This window comes from Ostrinia furnacalis, unplaced genomic scaffold (assembly GCF_004193835.3).
Source record: "Ostrinia furnacalis isolate ACB-3 unplaced genomic scaffold, ASM419383v2 OfSCF2419, whole genome shotgun sequence".
Classification (NCBI taxonomy): Eukaryota; Metazoa; Arthropoda; class Insecta; order Lepidoptera; family Crambidae; genus Ostrinia; species Ostrinia furnacalis.
Genome location: NW_021132658.1, coordinates 519228 through 542080, shown reverse-complemented (window position 1 = coordinate 542080; position 22853 = coordinate 519228). Strand labels below are relative to the sequence as shown.

At 36.6% G+C, this 22853-nt stretch overlaps 3 protein-coding genes across 7 annotated transcripts; 2 read left to right on the top strand and 1 right to left on the bottom strand.

The window, feature by feature from the left end:
• The first annotated feature begins 273 nt into the window (after positions 1-273).
• On the top strand, positions 274-1895 carry LOC114355525 (dTTP/UTP pyrophosphatase). The gene is made up of 5 exons (XM_028308412.1): positions 274-324; positions 435-558; positions 660-901; positions 1098-1244; positions 1625-1895. Exons 2-5 carry the CDS (start codon positions 469-471, stop codon positions 1770-1772), a joined length of 627 nt encoding a protein of 208 aa, XP_028164213.1. The 5' UTR covers positions 274-324; positions 435-468; the 3' UTR covers positions 1773-1895.
• Positions 1896-3341: 1446 nt separating this feature from the next.
• Positions 3342-14333, bottom strand: LOC114355527 (dTTP/UTP pyrophosphatase-like). 3 transcript variants are annotated; one of them, XM_028308415.1, is made up of 4 exons: positions 14016-14333; positions 5373-5614; positions 4512-4661; positions 3342-3672 (listed from the first exon to the last, which is right to left on the bottom strand). In XM_028308415.1, the coding sequence occupies exons 1-4, from the start codon at positions 14103-14105 to the stop codon at positions 3537-3539; spliced, it is 618 nt and encodes a 205-aa protein (XP_028164216.1). In that variant the 5' UTR covers positions 14106-14333; the 3' UTR covers positions 3342-3536. The 3 variants fall into 3 exon arrangements, with proteins under 3 accessions (XP_028164216.1, XP_028164215.1, XP_028164214.1); XM_028308414.1 differs by lacking the exon at positions 14016-14333 and adding an exon at positions 6134-6275 and having other exon boundaries at positions 3346-3672; XM_028308413.1 differs by lacking the exons at positions 3342-3672; positions 4512-4661; positions 5373-5614 and adding exons at positions 11579-11889; positions 12432-12581; positions 13259-13500 and having other exon boundaries at positions 14016-14319.
• On the top strand, positions 9293-10982 carry LOC114355524 (dTTP/UTP pyrophosphatase-like). 3 transcript variants are annotated; one of them, XM_028308409.1, is made up of 5 exons: positions 9293-9431; positions 9542-9665; positions 9764-10005; positions 10202-10348; positions 10708-10982. In XM_028308409.1, the coding sequence occupies exons 2-5, from the start codon at positions 9576-9578 to the stop codon at positions 10853-10855; spliced, it is 627 nt and encodes a 208-aa protein (XP_028164210.1). In that variant the 5' UTR covers positions 9293-9431; positions 9542-9575; the 3' UTR covers positions 10856-10982. The 3 variants fall into 3 exon arrangements, with proteins under 3 accessions (XP_028164210.1, XP_028164211.1, XP_028164212.1); XM_028308410.1 differs by having other exon boundaries at positions 9293-9435; XM_028308411.1 differs by having other exon boundaries at positions 9328-9382.
• Positions 14334-22853: the final 8520 nt, after the last annotated feature.

The window sequence follows — 22853 nt, the reverse complement described above, 5'->3', positions numbered from 1 at the left end:
ATGTTTCAATGCCTGAGCCCCGATTACGGTAATTTTTAACGTCAACAATCCAGACACGCTTCTCGATTCTGCGATACGATTGGTCGTTCAACAGCGTACGTCAGCTGTTTTGACCAATCGTATCGCAGAATCAGAAACGCGTCTGGATTGTAGACGTTATAAAAGTTACCGTAATCGGGGCTCTGTCTTCTCTTTAAAAGAATCGACCCCAAAAATATATGTTTGGATCTATGACATTTGACAGCTGTCAGCTGATGACAGCTCTTCGCTCTTCTGTAAGTAACAGCGGCGGTAAATTCGTAAATTTTGCGTCGTTTACTCGGGGCAGGTTGATTTTCATAATATTTGCCAAAGCAGTAGTGTTTTTAGCATTTTATTTAACAACGAAGCAGGATATTTGAATTCATTTATCAATTTCATAACTTTATTTTTAGGTTATATTATTATACGTGTTGTATAAATTCAACAATGTTGCAACCAGTAATGCACATTTTGAAGCAGAAAAATATTATTTTAGCCAGCGGGTCGCCAAGAAGAAAAGAACTTGTTGAGAATATTGTAAGAATATTTTACGGGATAAATTAATATACCTACTTTATGCCTACTTACAATCATAATATTTTCTTGATTTGATTTGCCCTTAATATTTTTCTTTTTAGGGCTTAAAAGTGGGACTTTGCAGTTCTTTGTTTGAAGAAGATTTGGATCCAAAGAACTTCAATAGCTTCTCGGAGTTTGTTGAGGAGACTGCTTTACAGAAGGTGTTGGAAGTGGAGGGTAGGCTGATCGGCCAGGGGCAGCCTCCCGACATAGTCATCGGCGCGGACACTATGGTTACACTCGACAAGGAATTATTTGGAAAACCAACCTCAGAAGATGAAGCCTTTAGGATGCTGTCCAGGTACTTTATTTTAACCACAAAACTTATTTGTATCTCACATTCTTTTGAGTAATAATTTAGTTCTTGCCTACCTAGAATGTAATAAACAACTAGTTGTCATCAGTGTTTGCTTATATTGATAAAGTTCTACCTATTATCTTAGATTAATTAAGGCTTTATTAATCTAAGCCTACTATGTATATTAAAAGTAAAGTAGACTTTCAGGTAGATCCAACACAGTCTACACAGGAGTTGTGGTAAAAGCGCATGACAAGATCGTAAAATTTACAGAGAAAACTGATGTGTTCTTTGGAAAACTACATGAAGACCAGATTAAGGGGTACATTGCTACGGGCGAGCCCATGTAAGTAATTCTTTATTTCATTTAAAATTTTAAAATAATTAACCAGTAGCAATCATTAACCAGTACACACATCTTACATTTTATTACTGTAGTTGGTTGCATACCAGTTTATAAATCAGCATTCAAATACATGTGCCTCAAGAGATCCTTGACAGCTGTTACCTTTATGTAAACACATTTCCCTTCTGGAGCTTACATTTAAACAAGAAAGAAAAACATTAATTGCTTGTACACCAGTCCTTTACCCACTGCTCTCTGCTGCCAAATGCTTCTTCTTTCTGCTTCTACTTCTCAAGCCTATAATTCCACATTATTTGTCACCATCAATTATTGTAATATAAATATAGATCATAATATAAAGGAGCATTGTAAATTTTTAGGGACAAAGCAGGCGGATATGGTATTCAAGGCATGGGTGGGTGCTTTATAGAACGTATTGAAGGTGACTACTTCACAGTAGTTGGCCTGCCATTGTTCAGGTTGTGTTCTGTGTTGTATGAGATGTTCAAAGATCCTAAAAACCTGTGAATACCTAGCTACAAAATGCAACACTTGAGTATTTGTAGGAGTAAAGGCTAGTGTGTTTATTTTATTGTAAGTTTATGTAGTTATAAGTAGTATGTGTTGATTAGTAATTAAATAAAATAACAAATCAATTATTGTTTTGAATAAGATTCCGTGAATATTCAAGAAACATGACAATCAACTACCTAAATAGTATGTATTATTTATGTAAGTATAATTATGTTAAAGAATTTTATTTATTTAAAAGTATGTGTACTAATATTATTTCATAAAATAAAAACGCTTATTTTGGTGGTGGTGGCTAGTGGACATTGCCCTATGATGGGCTAGGCATTTTGGGGTTGCAGAAAAGGCTTCCAAACACCTCAGCTTCCTTTTGGCGCCTACCAGTTTATTGACGGCAAAAACAACCGCGCGCGTAACAATATTGTTACTTTTGGGAGGCACGGAGTACTACGAAATTACGAATGTACAAAATTAAATGTCCAGTCATGCCTAGCTGATCAACATTAATTTTATTTGACGGCATTATTTATCTTACTTAAGTTAGTGTAACCATCTGTGCCTGGTAACAAGATTTGTCAAATTTTGTAGATAAAGGTTACCTATCCATTTCTAAATTGTAGTTTACGTGTTTCTTGTGTAGGTTGTAAATACTATTAATTTAAAGCCTTTTAGATTATTGAGAATTAAAATAGAATAAGAATTGAGAATTTAGATTTCACGCATATTGGCGATCCAAGTGCGGATAACTAGCTCCATCATCAAAGTAAAGCATATCTATTTATTATGTTAAATTATTATGTTCACTACAATACCTAATTTTGTACGAGTATAAGTATTTATGTTATAATATCAATTCAATATTTTCGCTCACTTGGATTTGCACTGGAGTAAATAAATAGATGGCGTTGTGTTAATTTATTTGCACACAAATACGGATATTAGTTTAAAGTTTTACATTAATAAAATATAGGTAATTATTTCTCCCTGGTAATGAAAGGGTAAAAATATATGTTTTAGGCTTTATTGGTAATAATATATTTTATTTTTAAAGAATATTAGCATTAATCCCGTTAAGGTTAAAATGGTTATAATATATGTAATAATAATTATGCAAGAAAATAAAAATGGTACCTACCTACCTACATGCACGAAAGTGGCATCCTCTCTGTATATAAGCATTCATTTATTTGCGCATAAGCTGTGATGACAGAGAGCTTTTCACGAGTATTCGACTTCGTACGCGTAGACCTCGTTTTACCCCCGTTTGATATCATGTTGATAGATGGCGTTTCACGGCTTCCCCCGTATGAATAATTTACAAACATCAAAAACAGTAGTTTGTCCAGCACTGTAGATTTTAACCAATGACGATAGATGGCGCTTTTTAGACACGTTTTATTTATTTATTGAAATTGATTTGTCACATATCGTCATAAATTATAGCCTATATGTTAATCTGGGTTGTAAACAATAATAGGTACTGTAAAGTTTCAACAAAATTCGTTCAGTAGTTTTTGTGTGAAAGAGTAACAAATATCTAGACATCCAGATATCATGACATTCAGACATCCAAACTTTCGCCTTTATAATTTTAGTAGTATCACAGATAATATACCTAATACTAGTGTAGGATGTAAACTCTAACATACTACTACTACTTACTTTTAATGCTCTTATTTTAATGAATAAACTATTTATTTATTATTTATTTATTCTGCGGATGGCAGATATGTGACGCGCTGTCCTTTTTCGCTCTCCGCCCTAATTGCCGTACAACTGAGTTAGGACCCGACACACGGCGTTCACAGGCATCCCGATGACGTTGGAGTAGTCGCCTTCGATGCGCTTCACAAAGCTGCCCCCTTTCCCTTGGATCGCGTACGAGCCTGCCATTCTCCTGTACATTGGAAATTATAGAAATTACAAGTTAAAAAGTAAGGCTACCCTCCTTCCTCAAGGAAGATTTTTTTCAATTGAGAAAACAAATTTTGCTGTAAAACAGGGTTTCCCAACCTTTATTACGCCGAGCCTCACCGAAAAAAAAAATTTTTTTTTCATGCCCCCCTTACATGCGCATAAGAGTAGGCGCACACCGTTGATTTTTAGTTGGCCGATAGTTGTGCCCGATAGTTGTGCCCGATTTTAAATTGTATGAAGAATCGGCGTAGTGTGCGCACTCCCATACTTGCCCATACTGATCAACTGCCCGACTAAACTATCGGCCGACGAAAAATCAACGGTGTGCGCCTACTTTAAGAAATACTAATGACACTTAACCCTCCCCCCCGGCGTTCTTGGCCCCTCCCTAAAAGTCTGGATACACCAATGCCCCCTGAATTAAATTAAAATAAAGGTGTTGTCAAAAGTTGTATAGCAGCGATTGAATGGCAATTCGGAACAGTTAATTACCTATGCCGCGATGATGGTTAGNTATGATCTGAGTGGTATACCTACATAAATATTAATAATTCGTCCTAATAAATAAGTAGATAATTAGTAATTATTTTTCTACGTTTTAGTGTAGGTTTTTTTTTGGAAATTACCTACCTCTATTTTGCAACAACATATTAATTGTAATGTGACATGCAATAAACGTTTTGAATTTGAATTTGAAATGCAAACGTAGGTACGTTTGCATTTCAAATTCTGTTTGTCGTTTCTTTTCAAATACTGAATTGTTGTTTTTACGAGGAGGTCCTCGTAAAAACAACAATTCAGTAAGTAGATTGAACGTACATTGGTTCCTTCGTAGCGACGTATCCTCTTATTTGTGCATCAGTCATCGCGTCGAAGAATACTTCGGTTGATTGTGTGAACTTGATAGGGTCTTTGCCCCGAGGTTTCACCACGACGCCAGTCAGCACCACATTCGACTTCCCTGAAAGACTACGAGCAGAAAGTTATAAAACAGAAAATAATACGTCACGTAGGTCTACGAACACAATATGGTTAACGAAGATAGCTTTTTCTGTGGTAGTAAGTAGTCCGTATTAAAAGTTGTACAAGCGAAGATTGTCGCTCTTCCAGCCTGTATATTCGCCCCCCCCCCCTTCTTTAAAGCTAAACATTGACTTCAAAAATCTGGAAAATAAATTTATGATGAGCTAATCTTGAATTTTCAAAGAAAAGTTTAAGACAGATCAGTTAAGTTTCAGAGTAATAGTCGTTCAACTTTTGAATTAGATTTCTCACCTAATAAAAATTCCTAAGAAAAAGAAATTAAAAGTGACTTAAAAAGAAATACTAATTGCTTGTCTATAAACGGCTAAAACCTAAAGTAGCACCACTAAAGACTTGCGAAATGACAGGCGCACTAGAAATAAAATAATGAGATATTAATTATGTTGTTCTTCTGCAACAGCCGCTCTAGATTCGTGACATTCAACGCCAATCAATAGTTTACAACGACATACTATGCAACAAGCTGTGTTTAACTTGATGTGCCATTAATTGACTAAATAATTAGACTATTTGGTAAAAATAGTCTTTTGTCCGTTTTAGAAGATCTTAGTCCGTTTTCTGGTTTAATTAAGCCTAGCATCGGGCACAAAGTGCATCGGGTTTGGTGTGATTGTATTCTTCTATAAATTAGTTTACCGCTTGAGCGTCTTGATGGCGTCTTCCACGTCTTTTGGTTTCCCAAACATTTGGTTGTCAATCGTAACCATGGTATCGGCTCCGATCACCAGGTCAGCTGCTCGGTTTTCGCGTTTTAACCTCTCTTCCACTTCGAGCACCTTCTGCAATGCGGTCTCTTCAACGAACTCAGCGAAGGTTTTGAAATTACTTGGATCCAAATCTTCTTCAAATGTTGAAGCGCAGCCCTCAACTTTCAAACCCTGTGAAAGAAATATTTTTTAGGTGTCTGTATTATGTTACAGTTTTTTAAATTTGACGTGGGGCTACTTTTTTTATTATACAAATGCACATTAAAGTGTAGTTAGATTTAGTTATTATTGTAGGTTCTATATCTTCTGCTTTAAAACAACATCCATAGTTTAAGGTCCAGCAACAAGTATGAGTAAAATTATACAAGGAAATTAATGATAAAAATACGAAGAACTATGTAAGTTACAAAACGTTAAAATTTCGCAATTTTTTCATGTTATTGTAACTCTATTTTTAAACAGTTTTCAATTCGATAGTAATTATTTTTGTTCGTTTGTCATGAGGATAATACCAATTTTAAAAAGGCGGCTCCATAATAAAATTTAATTTTTATAAATATTGGTGCAGTACTTAGATTAAATCATTAGATAAAAATAATTGAAAGAAAATTTAACATAATAAAAACTTGACAAAATAGATGTAGTAGTTGTAAAACACTGCCATAATTTGTTTATATGAATGGTACTTACAATGTTGTCAAAAAATTGTTTTTTGTTCGGGGCCCCACTAGCGAGAACTATTTTCTTCTCGTTCAAAATATGCAACAACGGTTCCAACATTGTGAAGAAATAATAATGTAAATTATTCTGATGATAGGTACTGTGTTCTTTACACTACTAGTACTACTACGATAGTTGCAGCGTGCATTCGATTAGATAAAATACATAATTGATTCACTTATTATCTAAATTAATATGATAAGGTAGAAAGTAAAGTACTTATTGAATCTATATATATATAAAAATGAAACCCGTTTCGCGTTGTCACGGCATCACGTGTGAACGGCTGAACCGATTTCGATAATTCTTTTTTTTAAATGTTTGTGGAAGTCCAAGGATGGTTCTTACGGAAAAAAATATTAAGAAAATCTCTACGCTAAGGCGGTACGAAGTTCGCCGGGTCAGCTAGTATTATTATAAAATTTGAACTTAAAACTAGAAATCAGGCTGTTGCTACGATAGTTCGGATCCTACTAATGCCGTTAACTCCGGTTATATCGTTTGTAACGTTAACTTCGCCTCCATTTTAGCAAATCGGAATGGTTTGTACGTGTGCGCTTAGGTGGTCTTTGTATTAGGTTCTAGTATGAAAACGAGGACAACTACGCTAATAACGTGTAGTATGTAGATACCCTGAACGTATCCTGTTTGACACCTTATAATATTTAGTCCAGCCATTTGGTAGTTTTACCTGGAAAGTTTACCGAGAGTATTGAAAATTGGTATGTATTTCTATAGAGTTCGATTTGCTCTTTCCAAATTTCAACTTTGCGACCTCGTACGGTGCCGCCTCGTATTTACTCGTAGAAGGCTCTTGATAATATTACAGAAACCATTTCGTGCTACGGTTGACGCTTCAAACCTCGAAACCTTTGTAACCTACATGCATGGGCACATTAACTTGCCTAGAATTCAAAATTTAATAAATCTAAGCGGTCATAAGTAGCTCGTTATGGTTTCTGTAATTACACACACACGGCTGCTAAATTGTGAGTTATTTTGTCTTTGATTGTGCCTGGATACGCTGCCGGGTGTCTACATAATTATGCTAAAAGATAAAAAAAATACGCGTCCTACAAGGTGGTAAAGAGATTAGTTTTGTAGACGAACTGCACATTGAAATATGCTTTGCGAGACGTTGAAATGATGATGAGGAAAAAGCAAATGAATAAGAAGAAAAAATTGTTTATTGGTTCAAAAAATAAATCAAATCAAATGGGCTATACTATACATATAGCGAGCACGTATTTTAGGCAGGCTGGCATCAACGAAGAAAACTTTGGGACTAGATGGCGCGCACGGCGCAGCGTTAAATGTCAAGATAATTATTTATTTCATTATCACGATAATTAAAAATATGTAGGCATGATTTCAAGCTTAATGTGCAAACAAATGTTTCATCATACAGGATGATTTTGTAATCAGTATCCAATTTTTTTTAAGAAGCTTATAGAACACTTTAACGATAAGTACAACTTTATCTTAATTATTTTTAATCGCAGTATTTTTCACGAAAAAAATTATTGAAAATGTAATTCGCGGGTGCCCAGCCCATATCTTAATTTTTAAAGGTTAAGGCTTATTTTCGCGTACCTTTATGTCTATTAAGCTTTATAGTTTACTGTGTGTACGTATTCTTCTATGAACGAAGAAATTATCCACGTGTGCCAATTTTGAAACCGCGCGCAACGAATAAAAGTAATTAAATATGAAAAAAAAATCGTGTTCCTTATGTAAATCGATTAAGTTACTGATTCTGAGTCGCTCCTAAAAATTTGGATACTGATTGCAAAGTCACCCTGTATACAATATGATCGAAATTGTTTTACAGATTTTCTATCAAAGTAGTTGAGGGTACCAGCCAGCCTACATGATTACTCCCAAAAAGCACATCAATGTAGGCGTTGTAAGTAGACCCAAAGAACAGGTGGCAGCAAACCTGTGGTTCCCACAAACACAATAGTGTTTTTATGCTATAGCGCCACCGCATCGGTTGCTCTCTCATCGCAAAAAACTCGAGTCCTAGTGCTGTGCCGTCACCTATCGATTTTGGATGTATGTGTAGATTGTAGTTCCAATTTTTTGTCATTAAACCTAAGGAATACAATTAACAATTTCCTTAGATACATTGACCAATGTGGTCTAGTTTAACTTTGTTACAACACAACTTTATTCGACAAGGTTGGAGCTGAAAAATGTTCCTAANGATAGAGACCCAGTGCCTTTATATTTATATGTAATAGGTGATAGGTATACCGTAAAGAAAAAGTGTTAATAAATTACAAACTAGACCATAAGCCATAATAAGTAACACTAAATACCTATATACTTGTAATAACATTATTACAAGTAGGTACTTACTATCTCAAACAATAACAGATAAAGTTTACAAAATTAAAATTATTAACAGTTAGATAAATTACTAGATTTTGTTACATTTAAAATTGTGGTGCTTTACTGAGACTTCGTATGGACTACTTGAGTAAATCCGAAAGAATCAGGCTGCACTGTTTTGTTTCATTTGCCCACACTCATGCATGTTTACGAACCATAGAGTTATTAACCAATACGAACACATAACAATGACACATAAACCATTTTAGAAAACACGAATTTTAGAATTCAAAACAAAACCGCTAACATGACGCTTCACTAAGCGCTTCACTTTCCCGCCAAGAAGTCCAGAGCCCCGATTACGGTAATTTTTAACGTTTCCAATCCAGACGCGTTTCTGATTCTGCGATACGATTGGTCAAAACAGCTGACGTACGCTGTTGAACGACCAATCGTATCGCAGAATCGAGAAGCGTGTCTGGATTGTAGACGTTAAAAGTTACCGTAATCGGGGCTCAGGCGGTTATCACACTGCGCCACGCTCCGCCGCGGAGCACGTGATCACAGCGCGTGATTTCATATAAAAAAATCACGCGCGCAGACGCGTTGTCAGTGTGAAGTGCCGCGCGTGTTTTCTATACAAACTGAGGTACTTGCATACAATGATTAAATCTGTCGTCCGTGTGATAACCACCTTATACCCCTTTTCTTCTATCTGACGCGGGGGTTTAAAAAACTAAAGTTTCGGCTGTATGTTTCAATGCCTGTCTTCTCTTTAAAAGAATCGACCCCAAAAATATATGTTTGGATCTATGACATTTGACAGCTGTCAGCTGATGACAGCTCTTCGCTCTTCCGTTCGTTGTTGTTCAAAACAGAAACGCTGTAAGTAACAGCGGCGGTAAATTCGTAAATTTTGCGTCGTTTACTCGGGGCAGGTTGATTTTCATAATATTTGCCAAAGCAGTAGTGTTTTTAGCATTTTATTTAACAACGAAGCAGGATATTTGAATTCATTTATCAATTTCATAACTTTATTTTTAGGTTATATTATTATACGTTTTGTATAAATTCAACAATGTTGCAACCAGTAATGCACATTTTGAAGCAGAAAAATATTATTTTAGCCAGCGGGTCGCCAAGAAGAAAAGAACTTGTTGAGAATATTGTAAGAATATTTTACGGGATAATTAATATACCTACTTTATGCCTACTTACAATAATATTTTCTTGATTTGATTTGTCCTTAATATTTTTCTGTTTTAGGGCTTAAAAGTGGGACTTTGCAGTTCTTATTTTGAAGAAGATTTGGATCCAAAGAACTTCAATAGCTTCTCGGAGTTTGTTGAGGAGACTGCGTTACAGAAGGTGTTGGAAGTGGAGGGTAGGCTGATCGGCCAGGGGCAGCCTCCCGACATAGTCATCGGCGCGGACACTATGGTTACACTCGACAAGGAATTATTTGGAAAACCAACCTCAGAAGATGAAGCCTTTAGGATGCTATCCAGGTACTTTATTTTAGCCACAAAACTTATTTGTATCTCACATTCTTTTGAATAATAATTTAGTTCTTGCCTACCTAGAATGTAATAAACAACTAGTTGTCATCAGTGTTTGCTTATATTGATAAAGTTCTATCTACTATCTTAGATTAATTAAGGCTTTATTAATCTAAGCCTACTATGTATATTAAAAGTAAACTAGACTTTCAGGGAGATCCAACACAGTCTACACAGGAGTTGTGGTAAAAGCGCATGACAAGATTGTGAAATTTACTGAAAAAACGGATGTGTTCTTTGGAAAACTACATGAAGACCAGATTAAGGGATACATTGCTACAGGCGAGCCGATGTAAGTAATTCTTTAATTCATTTAAAATGTTAAAATAATTAACCAGTAGCAATCATTAACCAGTACACACATCTTACATTTTATTACTGTAGTTGGTTGCATACCAGTTTTTAAATCAGCATTCAAATACATGTGCCTCAAGAGATCCTTGACAGCTGTTACCTTTATGTAAACACATTTCCCTTCTGGTGCTTACATTTAAACAAGAAAGAAAAACATTAATCGCTTGCACACCAGTCCTAACCAAATGCTTCTTTTTTCTGCTTATACTTCTCAAGCCAATTCCACATTATTTGTCACCATCAATTATTGTAATATAAATATAGATCATAATATAAAGGAGCATTGTAAATTTTTAGGGACAAAGCAGGCGGATATGGTATTCAAGGCATGGGTGGGTGCTTTATAGAACGCATTGAAGGTGACTACTTCACGGTAGTTGGCCTGCCATTGTTCAGGTTGTGTTCTGTGTTGTATGAGATGTTCAAAGATCCTAAAAACCTGTGAATATGTAGCTACAAAATACAACACTTGAGTATTTGTAGGAGTAAAGGCTAGTGTGTTTATTTTATTGTAAGTTTATGTAGTTATAAGTAGTCTGTGTTGATTAGTAATTAAATAAAATAACAAATCACTTATTGTTTTGAATAAGAGTCTGAATATTCAAGAAACATGTCAATCAACTACCTAATTAATATGTATTATTTATGTAAGTATAAATGTTAAAGCATTTTATTTATTTAAAAGTATGTGTACCCTTATTAATGTACATAAAATAAAAACGCTTATTTTGGTGGTGGTGGCTAGTGGACATTGCCCTATGATGGGCTAGGCATTTTGAGGTGGCCAGAAAAGGTTTCCAAATACTCCTTTTGGCGCCTACCAGTTTATTGACGGCAAAAACAACCGCGCGCAAAACAATATTGTTATTTTTGGGAGGCACGGAGTACTACGAATGTACAAAATTAAATGTCCAGTTATGCCTAGATGACCAACATTAATTTTATTTATCTAACTAACCTAAGTTAGTAACAATCTGTGCCTGGTAACAAGATTTGACAAAGGATGATGGGCACAAATGTATGGAAAGTGGTACCCGCTCCAATAATAACAACTGTTATTTTGTATTGCTGTGCCCAACCGGGTGTGCATTTGTATGTTAGTACCTAGTACCTAACAATATACAGTGTATTCATTATGTGCAATAAATAAATAAATAAAAAAAAAAAGCCATAACCAATATTGTATATTTCAAAAGGCCTTTAGATGTAGGAAAATGTCTGCTATGGGGCCAGTTCTAATTCACGTTTGGAATGCAGTAATTCCACTAAGTATTACTTTTTAATTATTTATTTATTCTGCGGATGGCAGATATATGACGTGCTGTCCTTTTTCGCTCTCCGCCCTAATTGCCGTACAACTGAGTTAGGACACGACACACGGCGTTCACCGGCATGCCGATGACGTTGGAGTAGTCGCCTTCGATGCGCTTCACAAAGCTGCCCCCTTTCCCTTGGATCGCGTACGAGCCTGCCATTCTCCTGTACATTGGAAATTATAGAAATTACAAGTTAAAAAGTAAGGCTACCCTCCTTCCTCAAGGAAGATTTTTTTCAATTGAGAAAACAAATTTTGCTGTAAAACAGGGTTTCACAACCTTTAAATTACGCCGAGCCTCACCGAAAAAAAAAATTTTTTTTCATGCCTCCCTTACATGCGCATAAGAGTAGGCGCACACCGTTGATTTTTAGTTGGCCGATAGTTGTGCCCGATTTTAAATTGTATGAAGAATCGGCGTAGTGTGCGCACTCCCATACATGCCCAATTGCCCATACTGATCAACTGCCCGACTAAACTATCGGCCGACGAAAAATCAACGGTGTGCGCCTACTCTAAGAAATACTAATGACACTTAACCCTAAGGCGTTCTTGGCCCCTCCCTAAAAAGTCTGGATACACCAATGCCCCCTGAATTAAGTTAAATAAAGGTGTTGTCAAAAGTTGTATAGCAGCGATTGAATGGAAATTCGAAACAGTTAATTTACCTATGCCGCGATGCCGAACGTTGATTGAACGTACTTACATTGGTTCCTTCGTAGCGACGTATCCTCTTATTTGTGCATCAGTCATCACGTCGAAGAATACTTCGGTTGATTGTGTGAACTTGATAGGGTCTTTGCCCCGAGGTTTCACCACGACGCCAGTCAGCACCACATTCGACTTCCCTGAAAGGCTACGAGCAGAAAGTTATAAAACAGAAAATAATACGTCACGTAGGTCTACAAGCACAATATGGTTAACGAAGATAGCTTTTTCTGTGGTAGTAAGTAGTCCGTATTAAAAGTTGTACAAGCGAAGATTGTCGCTGCCAGCCTGTATATTCTTCCATCCCCCCCCCTTCTTTAAAGCTAAACATTGACTTCAAAAATCTGGAAAATAAATTTATGATGAGCTAATCTTGAATTTTCAAAGAAAAGTTTAAGACAGATCAGTTAGTTTCAGAGTAATAGTCGTTCAACTTTTGAATTAGATTTCTTACCTAATAAAATTTCGTTAGAAAAAGAAATTAAAAGTGACTTAGATGAAATAATTGCTTGTCTATAAACGGCTAAAACCTAAAGTAGCACCACTAAATACTTGCGAAATGACAGGCTCACTAGAAATAAAATAATGAGATATTAATTATGTTGTTCTTCTGCAACAGCCGCTCTAGATTCGTGACATACTATGCAACAAGCTGTGTTTAACTTGATGTGCCATTAATTGATTAAATAATTAGACTATTTGGTAAAAATAGTCTTTTGTCCGTTTTAGAAGATCTTAGTCCGTTTTCTGGTTTAATTAAACCTAGCATCGGGCACAAAGTGCATCGGGTTTGGTGTGATTCTATTCTTGTATAAATTAGTTTACCGCTTGAGCGTCTTTACGGCGTCTTCCACGTCTTTTGGTTTCCCAAACATTTGGTTGTCAATCGTAACCATGGTATCGGCTCCGATCACCAGGTCAGCTGCTCGGTTTTCGCGTTTCAACCTCTCTTCCACTTCGAGCACCTTCTGCAATGCGGTCTCTTCAACGAACTCAGCGAAGGTTTTGAAATTACTTGGATCCAAATCTTCTTCAAATGTTGAAGCGCAGCCCTCAACTTTCAAACCCTGTGGAAAAAATATTTTTTTTAGGAGTCTGTATTAGTTTTTTTAAAATTTGACGTGTGGCTACTTGTTTTTATTACAAATGCACATTAAAGTGTAGTTAGATTTAGTTATTATTGTAAGTTCCATATCTTCTGCTTTAAAACAACATCCATAGTGTGAGGTCCAGCAACAAGTATGGGTAAAATTATACAAGGAAATTAATGATAAAAATACGAAGAACTATGTAAGTTACAAAACGTTAAAATTTCGTAATTTTTTCATGTTATTATAACTCTATTTTTAAACAGTTTTCAATTCGATAGTAATTATTTTTGTTCGTTTGTTATGAGGATAATACCGATTTTAAAAAGGGGGCTCCATAATAAAATTTATTTTTTATAAATATTAGTGCAGTACTTAGATTAAATCATTAGATAAAAATAATTGAAAGAAAATTTAACATAATACAAACTTGACAAAATAGAGGTAGTAGTTGTAAAACACTGCCATAATTTGTTTATATGAATGGTACTTACAATGTTGTCAAAGAATTGTTTTTTGTTCGGGGCTCCACTAGCAAGAACTATTTTCTTCTCGTTCAAAATATGCAACAACGGTTCCAACATTGTGAAAAAATAATAATGTAAATTATTCTGATGATAGGTACTGTGTTCTTTACACTACGAGTGCCGTTTATATGTCGATAGTTGCAGCGTGCATTCGAAAAGATAAAATAATTGATTCACTTATTATCTAAATTAATATGATAAGATAGAAAGTAAGGTACTTATTGAATTTGAATTTTAAACTAGAAATCAGGCTGTTGCTACGATAGGTCGGATCCTACTAATGCCGTTAACTCCGGTTATATCGTTTGTAACGTTAACTTCGCCTCCATTTTTAGCAAATCGGAATGGTTTGTACGTGTGCGCTTAGGTGGTCTTTGTATTAGGTTCTAGTATGAAAACGAGGATAACTACGCTAATAACGTGTAGTATGTATCTACATACTACACGTTATTAGCGTAGTTATACGTTCAGGGTATCTACCCTGAACGTATCCTGTTTGACACCCTTATAATATTTAGTCCAGCCATTTGGTAGTTTTACCTGGAAAGTTTAACGAGAGAATTGAAAATTGGTATGTATTTCTATAGTTCGATTTGCTCTTTCCAAATTTCAACTTTGCGACCTCGTACGGTGCCGCCTCGTATTTACTCGTAGAAGGTTCTTGATAATATTACAGAAACCATTTCGTGCTACTGTTGATGCTTCAAACCTCGAAACCTTTGTAACCTACAGGCATGGGCACATTAACTTGCCTAGAATCCAAAATTTAATAAATCTAAGCGGTCATAAGTAGCTCGTTATGGTTTCTGTAATTACACACACACGGCTGTTAAATTGTGAGTTATTTTGTCTTTGTTTGTGCCTGGATACGCTGCCGGGTGTCTACATAATTATGCTGAAAGATAAAAAAAATACGCGTCCTACAAGGTGGTAAAGAGATTAGTTTTGTAGACGAACTGCACATTAAAATATGCTTTGCGAGACGTTGAAATGATGATGAGGAAAAAGCAAATGAATAAGAAGAAAAAATTGTTTATTTGGTTCAAAAAATAAATCAAATCAAATGGGCAGGCTGGCATCAACGAAGAAAACTTTGGGACTAGATGGCGCGCACGGCGCAGCGTTAAATGTCAAGATAATTATTTATTTAATTATAGCCTGACCAGGAACATAAAAACCCTCGCCATGTTGCGGAAAACTAATGGTACTAATTTCTTTTAATGGCAACAGTAACTGAAAACTTCATTATAATGTCACCTTGCATGTCAGTTTATTGCTGTCATAATGTAAACAAACTTTATTTTAAATGTGCGCAATTGATTTTGTGAACAAATTGCTAAAATCTTTTTATAGTCGTGAAAGAAAAGTGGTTCACAATGTGTTAAAGTATTTGTCGAAGAGAAATACTAAGGGTTCGGACAATTTTTCATTGAATAATGTTTCCGACAAAGGTTGTCAAATTGACTGACATGTTTATCGTATAGTACAGTCAACTATGAAAATTAGCTGTGGTTTGTTTCAACTACCTATTTTAAAGTTTTTTGTCACTCTTTAAGTGTTGAATTTTATGGAATTGGGAAAGAAGTACCGAGTTTGAAGCGTTCTTAGCAGACATTGCAGTTGAATATTCAAGTTCTGAATTTTATTATTGATGAATAATAAAATAAATCCTACTAGCTCGATTGATGGTTTCATTTAATTTATTTAAACCAGGTTACCTATAATAATATTTTTTCGTTAATTTATGAAAATATCAAATTAGCCCGTAATCCTGAATTCTGATACATAAAGTTAGCCTATTAATTTAACACAGGTACGACTGTACTCAGTGTTGCACTATCAAATGCAATTGACGCGCCTCTATGCCAGGGTTTTTATGTTCCTGGTCAGGCTATATAACGATAATTAAAAAAAATTAGGCATGATTTCAAGCTTAATGTGCAAACATATATTTTATCATACAGGATGATTTTGTAATCAGTATCCAAATTTTTAATAAGCTTATAGAACAATTTAACGATAAGTACAACTTTATCTTAATTATTTTTAATCGCAGTATTTTTCACGAATAAAATTATTGAAAATGTAATTCGCGGGTGCCCAGCCCATATCTTAATTTTTAAAGGTTAAGGCTTATTTTCGCGTACCATTATGTCTATTAAGCTTTATAGTTTACTGTGTGTACGTATTCTTCTATGAACGAAGAAATTATCCACGTGTGCCAATTTTGAAACCGCGCGCAACGAATAAAAGTCCTAATTAAATATGAAAAAAAAAATCGTGTTCCTTATGTAAATCGATTAAGTTACTGATTCCAAGTCGCTCCTAAAAATTTGGATACTGATTGCAAAGTCACCCTGTATACAATATGATCGAAATTGTTTTACAGATTTTCTATCAAAGTAGTTGAGGGTACCAGCCAGCCTACATGATTACTCCGAAAAAGCACATCAATGTAGGCGTTGTAAGTAGACCCAAAGAACAGGTGGCAGCAAACCTGTGGTTCCCACAAACACAATAGTGTTTTTATGCTATAGCGCCACCGCATCGGTTGCTCTCTCATCGCAAAAAACTCGAGTCCTAGTGCTGTGCCGTCACCTATCGATTTTGGATGTATGTGTAGATTGTAGTTCCAATTTTTTGTCATTAAACCTAAGGAATACAATTAACAATTTCCTTAGATAAATTGACCAATGTGGTCTAGTTTAACTTTGTTACAACACTAATTATTTTCACCAAAACAAACCGTATTAGGTGCTATTGCTATAGTAAGCTTAAAGGTGCAAGTTCGCACTCCACACAGCAGCAGCAGACGATGGGTTACCTGCGCCATTTCGAATACTATTGATCTAAAATCAAATTATCGAACACTATTAATCAAAAAGTCAAAACATCGAACATTCAATATAATGTCACGTGTTCATCATCATCATTATCATTTCAGCCATAGGGCCTCCACTGCTAAACATAGGCCTCCCCCAATGTCTTCCATGATGACCAGTTGGCAGCGGCTTGCATCCAGCGTCTTCCTGCTACCATTATGAGTTCGTCGGTCCAGCTTGTGGGTGGATGTCCTACGCTGCGCTTTCCGATACGTGGCCCCCACTCCAGAAGAACCTTGCTGCCCCATCGGCCGTCATATCTGCGTACTATTTGCCCTACCCATTGCCACTTCAGCTTCTTAATCCGTTGGGCTATGACAGCGACTTCAGTTCGTTTACGAATCTCCTCATTTCTGATTCGATCTCGTAAAGAAACTTATCACCTTTTGATTGATTTTCGATATCAGTACCTATCCCTCTCGCAACTCTTCGGCACGTAACAGCGTTCCGCACTCCACTACCATAAGTTATGGCATGCCTTCACATCGAGAACACCACCCAGAAACAATACAAGTACACGGAAAACTAAATTACTCCTAATGAACTAGGAAAACTTGAAGTGAGTGTTGCGTTGTGTATTACTGTAACGTTTTTATTTTCCCCGAGTTTCTAGTTAAAACAAATAAGTTAGATAGATCTTTGATAGTTTTATTTTCATAAAATAAGTAGATTTCATTAATTTAATATCTAATGTGGCTCGAAAACGCACAAGTGGAAATAATCAAATCGCAAGCAGCTGCCATATTTTTTGACCGTATCTTATTTTCTAATTCCCTCCCTATCATAAATACATATATCAATAAAATTGCAAGTACTTATTGCAAGTCACTTACGTCGCATCGTGAATGTATTAATTGTATTCCGAAACTTTCAAATCGGTCTATGGAGTCTCTGTAGATACCTAGGTGTACCTAATAAATGTTCGTGTCCATCGCATACTAACATTCCATGCTGACAAGTGTCTGGTCCATCCGTGTATACAGCGTGTTGATTTCTATCCTCGCCATATTCAGGGAGTTGATTAAGTAGCTTATTCTGATCACGAATCAGTAAAAAAATTGACTTCGAAAAAAAATTAAAACAAACTTTAACTTTAGGTAGTCAAAGAAAAATACCTTTTAAACTACCTACTTTAAGTGACTTCCTTCAGGGGGTTAACATGATAAGCGAGCGATCCTCGTAGCTCGATGAGTGCCGCAGTGTAAACTATTGCAGTATTGCGAGCCACAGTGCAGTTGATTTCGCACGGAAAATATTCGCTAAAAATTCCACTTTCGTTTGTAAAATACAAACGAAAGTGGAATTTTACATTTTTTTTTTTTTTGGTGGATAATGTGTTTATGTAAGTCATAATAGATCACCTAAATAAATATGGCGTGGATTGAAATCAACACCCTGTATACGTATGGTCGACATCATACCAGAATATTAATTTAATGATAATGAGATAGATACGATCCTGCATTATTTAGCTTAATGTGCCGTTCGTCTGAAAAATAGTAACAATTGTACTATCCTCCGATCATTATCGCCCCTCTATATTACCTACTTGTGCGCTTATAGTTTAGTTTGGTGCCAAAGTAATGTAAGTATAACATTATGTTTCGTTCTTAATTGTATGGTGGTCGCCACTCGAGATCACGAGATGTTTGCCTTATTGCCAGTTCTGCGCAATGTCTACAAGCTGTTTTCGAGAGCCATTACGAATCGGTCACTATAAAAATCATTGGGGGAGGACTTTATTCAGTAGTGCAGTAGACGTCCTATGGCTGAAATGAGGATGATGATATTGCTTTGAAACGTTTACGAACTTTGGCTCCTCGACTAGGATGTTTTCTCGGAAACGTTTGCATTTGTTGCCCGTTTCGTACCGTTTCTGGCGTAGTTCGAGCGACTTCCTGTGCAATGCAACCATCGACAATGTCAAGTACGCGCACACATGCGCGGGCGCTATTAACTACAAATAAAAAATAAATAAAATAAAATAAATGTTATCTTTTTAATTTGTAATAAAACCCTGTGAGTTTTAAGTTGGTATTATACTATGGTTATTTAATTGTGGTATTATGAAAGTTTTCAATTCTGGTATGTAGGCAGGTACCTACCTAATTAGATGCTGTTTTCCGAATGATGGATTGGGAAGTTTATTTCATTAACTTTGTTAATATTATGCGCCACAAATACACTTTAAAACCAAAATACACTCGCGAGCAAAAGTATGGAATCACTTACATGAAGTTGTTTCCACGTGATCTTGTGTACTAACCAATTTGTTAGTAACAAAAAAAGTAGCACCATTTTAAAGATTAAACTTTTAACTTTAAATTGATACCAAATTCATTAAAATCACACTAGTATTTAAAAAGATATCCCGGCTGATGTGAAGAAGTAAGGAAAAAGACATGTATCAACTGTTTGATACGTCGCGAGTTGCGGCCTATTTACCCCCCATAAAAGCAAGTGTTTTCGGATTTTTGCTTTCACACGTTGATCCGTACACATCTCCGCTTCTTTTGACACTTTACCTGGGATTCTACACCTTCAGAAGCAGCACAAATCGTTGCACTATTGCAAGAAGGGCTCAGCCAGAGGGCTGTCGCACGTCAGCTCCACATAAGCCAGTCCTGGGTTTCGAAAGTTTTAAGACGCTTTCGGGAGACTGGTGGCTTTATCCCGAGACCAAGTTCTGAACATTGCCGGTGCACATCGCAGAGGGAAAACCGTTTTTTCATGTCAACTTCTCTACGAAATCGTCATTTGACTGGTATCGACGTCCAGCAAGAGCTCAGAAATGTTCGTAGGATAGCTGTTAGCGAGTGGACAGTTCGTCTAAGATATGAGCAATAAAATTTGACTCCAAAAAGGCCTGCCACAGGCTGGAAACTGACGGCAGGTCGCCGACAAGCACGCTTTCAATTAGCTCGCACTCGGAAGGCGAGTAATGGAGGCGAGTTTTGTTTTCCGATGAATGCAGACTGTTTTTGCAGTGCAGCAGTCGAAGAGGTCGGGTCTATAGACGGCCTGGGGAGCGATTTGTGCAGTGCTGGTTCGCTAAAACATTGGCTTATGGGGGTGGCTTGCTCGACTTCCCATCGAGATGTGTAGGAGCAAATTGAAAGCGTGCTTATCGGTGACCTGCCGTCAGTTTCAAGCCTGTGGCAGGCCTTTTTGGAGTCAAATTCTATTGTTTATATCTTAGACGAACTGTCCACTTGCTAACAGCTATCCTACGAACATTTCTGAGCTCTTGCTGGACGTCGATACCAGTCAAATGACGATTTCGTAGAGAAGTTGACATGAAAAAACGGTTTTCCCTCTGCGATGTGCACCGGCAATGTTCAGAACTTGGTCTCGGGATAAAGCCACCAGTCTCCCGAAAGCGTCGTAAAACATTAGAAACCCAGGACTGGCTTATGTGGAGCTGACGTGCGACAGCCCGCTGGCTGCAATGAGCCCTTCTTGCAATAGTGCAACGATTTGTGCTGCTTCTGAAGGTGTAGAATCCCAGGTAAAGTGTCAAAAGAAGCGGAGATGTGTACGGATCAACGTGTGAAAGCAAAAATCCGAAAACACTTGCTTTTATGGGGGGTAAATAGGCCGAAACTCGCGACGTATCAAACAGTTGATACATGTCTTTTTCCTTACTTCTTCACATCAGCCGGGATATCTTTTTAAATACTGGTGTGATTTTAATGAATTTGGTATCAATTTAAAGTTAAAAGTTTAATCTTTAAAATGGTGCTACTTTTTTTGTTACTAACAAATTGGTTAGTACACAAGATCGCGTGGAAACAACTTCGTGTAAGTGATTCCATACTTTTGCTCGCAAGTGTAGTACAAATAATAAATAAAAAGTAAAAAAAATAAAACCCAACTACGACAAAAAACGACGCTGAAAAAGTATAAAACAAGATTTTCAGAATACTGAACTGAACAAAGTTGCAAATGTTAACTACATTTGCAACTACAAAACTAACAATAGCATAGCATAGTAATTTTCATGTTTGGAAAGGCGTAGTCACACGTTACATATACCCACAGAACATAGAAAGAAGTTCTTTCTATGTTCTGTGCATATACCTACCTACCGTAGCACTTTGACAACGTGTGACTTTTTTTTTTTTTTTTTTTTTTATGCATAACAAGGCAGGTATTTGACCACAATCGCACCTGATGTTAAGTGGGATGCAGTCTAGGATGGTACATATCTGCCCTGTAAGTGCTTATTCACTCTCGCCTTGAAGAGGCCCGGATTATAGTTTTCGGGAAAGACAGCAGCAGGCAACGAATTCCAGTCCCTAGCTGTTCGCATTATAAAAGAGTCATCGAAACGCTTAGTGCGAGCTGGTGGAATGTCAACAATATAGGGATGGTACGCTAACCTGCGTCTGGTTCCCCGATGATGGAAGGGGGCTGGTGGGATTAATTCGTGTAATTCTTTCGCACATTCTCCGAAGTGTAGCCTGTAGAAAACCGATAGGGATGCTACCTTACGGCGATGGTCAAGTTCCTGGAGCGCCGCTTCAACAAGGGTAGGGCTGTCGATAAGTCTTCTGGCACGCCTTTCCACCGAATCCAAAGCAGCCAAATGTTTCTTGGCAGAGCCGTCCCAGAGGTGGCAGCAGTATTCCATGCAAGGTCGGATCTGTGCTTTATAAAGCTGCAGCCTTTGCTTCTTGGAGAAGTACTGCCTTGCCCTCGAGAGGATACCAAGTTTTTTGGCAGCAGTTTTCGCTATGGATTCGACTGCGGTTTTCCAAACATGAAAATTACTATGCAACTACAATTAGCAACTTTGTTCAGGTTCAGTATTCTGAAAATCTTGTTTTATACTTTTTCAGCGTCGTTTTTTGTCGTAGTTGGGTTTTCCAATTTCATTTTCACTTTACTTCCATCCCTTGTACAGTCTATCGAAATCCAAAAGTGGTCCAAATGTCCACCACTAATGAGACCTATATTGGCTTATAGTCCATTAAATAGAGATTAACTTTCAGTATGGGACGAAAAAAAAATAAGCTGTCAGTAAAAAGTTATGACTGTTTGAAAAATTGTTCGATTTGAAAAAATCTTTTTGTTATGGATACCTGGCCCATTTATCAAGGATGGTTTTAGGATAAATAACATCACCCTACAATCAATAAGGGCGGAGCAGTAAAGACAAATGTTGTAAAAATGGGAAATATTATTCAAACTATTTTCACGCGTACAACAAAGTCGTAGGCACAGCTAGTATAATATTTAATAAAATTCATCTATAACCCCGCGCCACATGCGACATGACATAACATGCGTAGATTAGTCCAAAATGTGTAATGGATAGAATGATATCAAGAACATTTTTCGGATGAAAAGGTAAAAAACAGACTTTTCATTTAGTCATAACTTTTTACTGACAGCATATTTTTGATTGCGGTTTGGTTATAATGAATCAGTATTTAGTAGACTATTTTACTACTTAGGTCTCGTTAGTGGTGGACATTTGGACCACACTCCATACATTTTTGGTCATTGTCCTTTAATTGGTTTATTGTGGTGTATTTTCTTTCATGCCAGTCAACAGGCGGAATTTTATGTCATACCTGTTACCTTACATTTACAATACTTAGGCCGAGTTGCACCACCTTACTTTGACGGTAACTATAACGTTAACCGGCGTTTTTTGTATGGAGTTTGACAGATTTTTGACGTTTGTGCTGATGTGCACCATCTTATTTTAACTTACCCAGCCTTAAATGTTATGATCTTGCCACTATTCATAATATAGTTTTCGTAAAATTTGGTTTGTCGATCGATGCAATGTTTTGATATTTTATCATTTATGCGTGTTGCAACATCCGCCTACCCTAGTCGTAGGCGCAAAGAGCCTCAAACGACCACGTGTTCACCTGGGCCACCTCGATAATGACACAAATAATGACTTTGT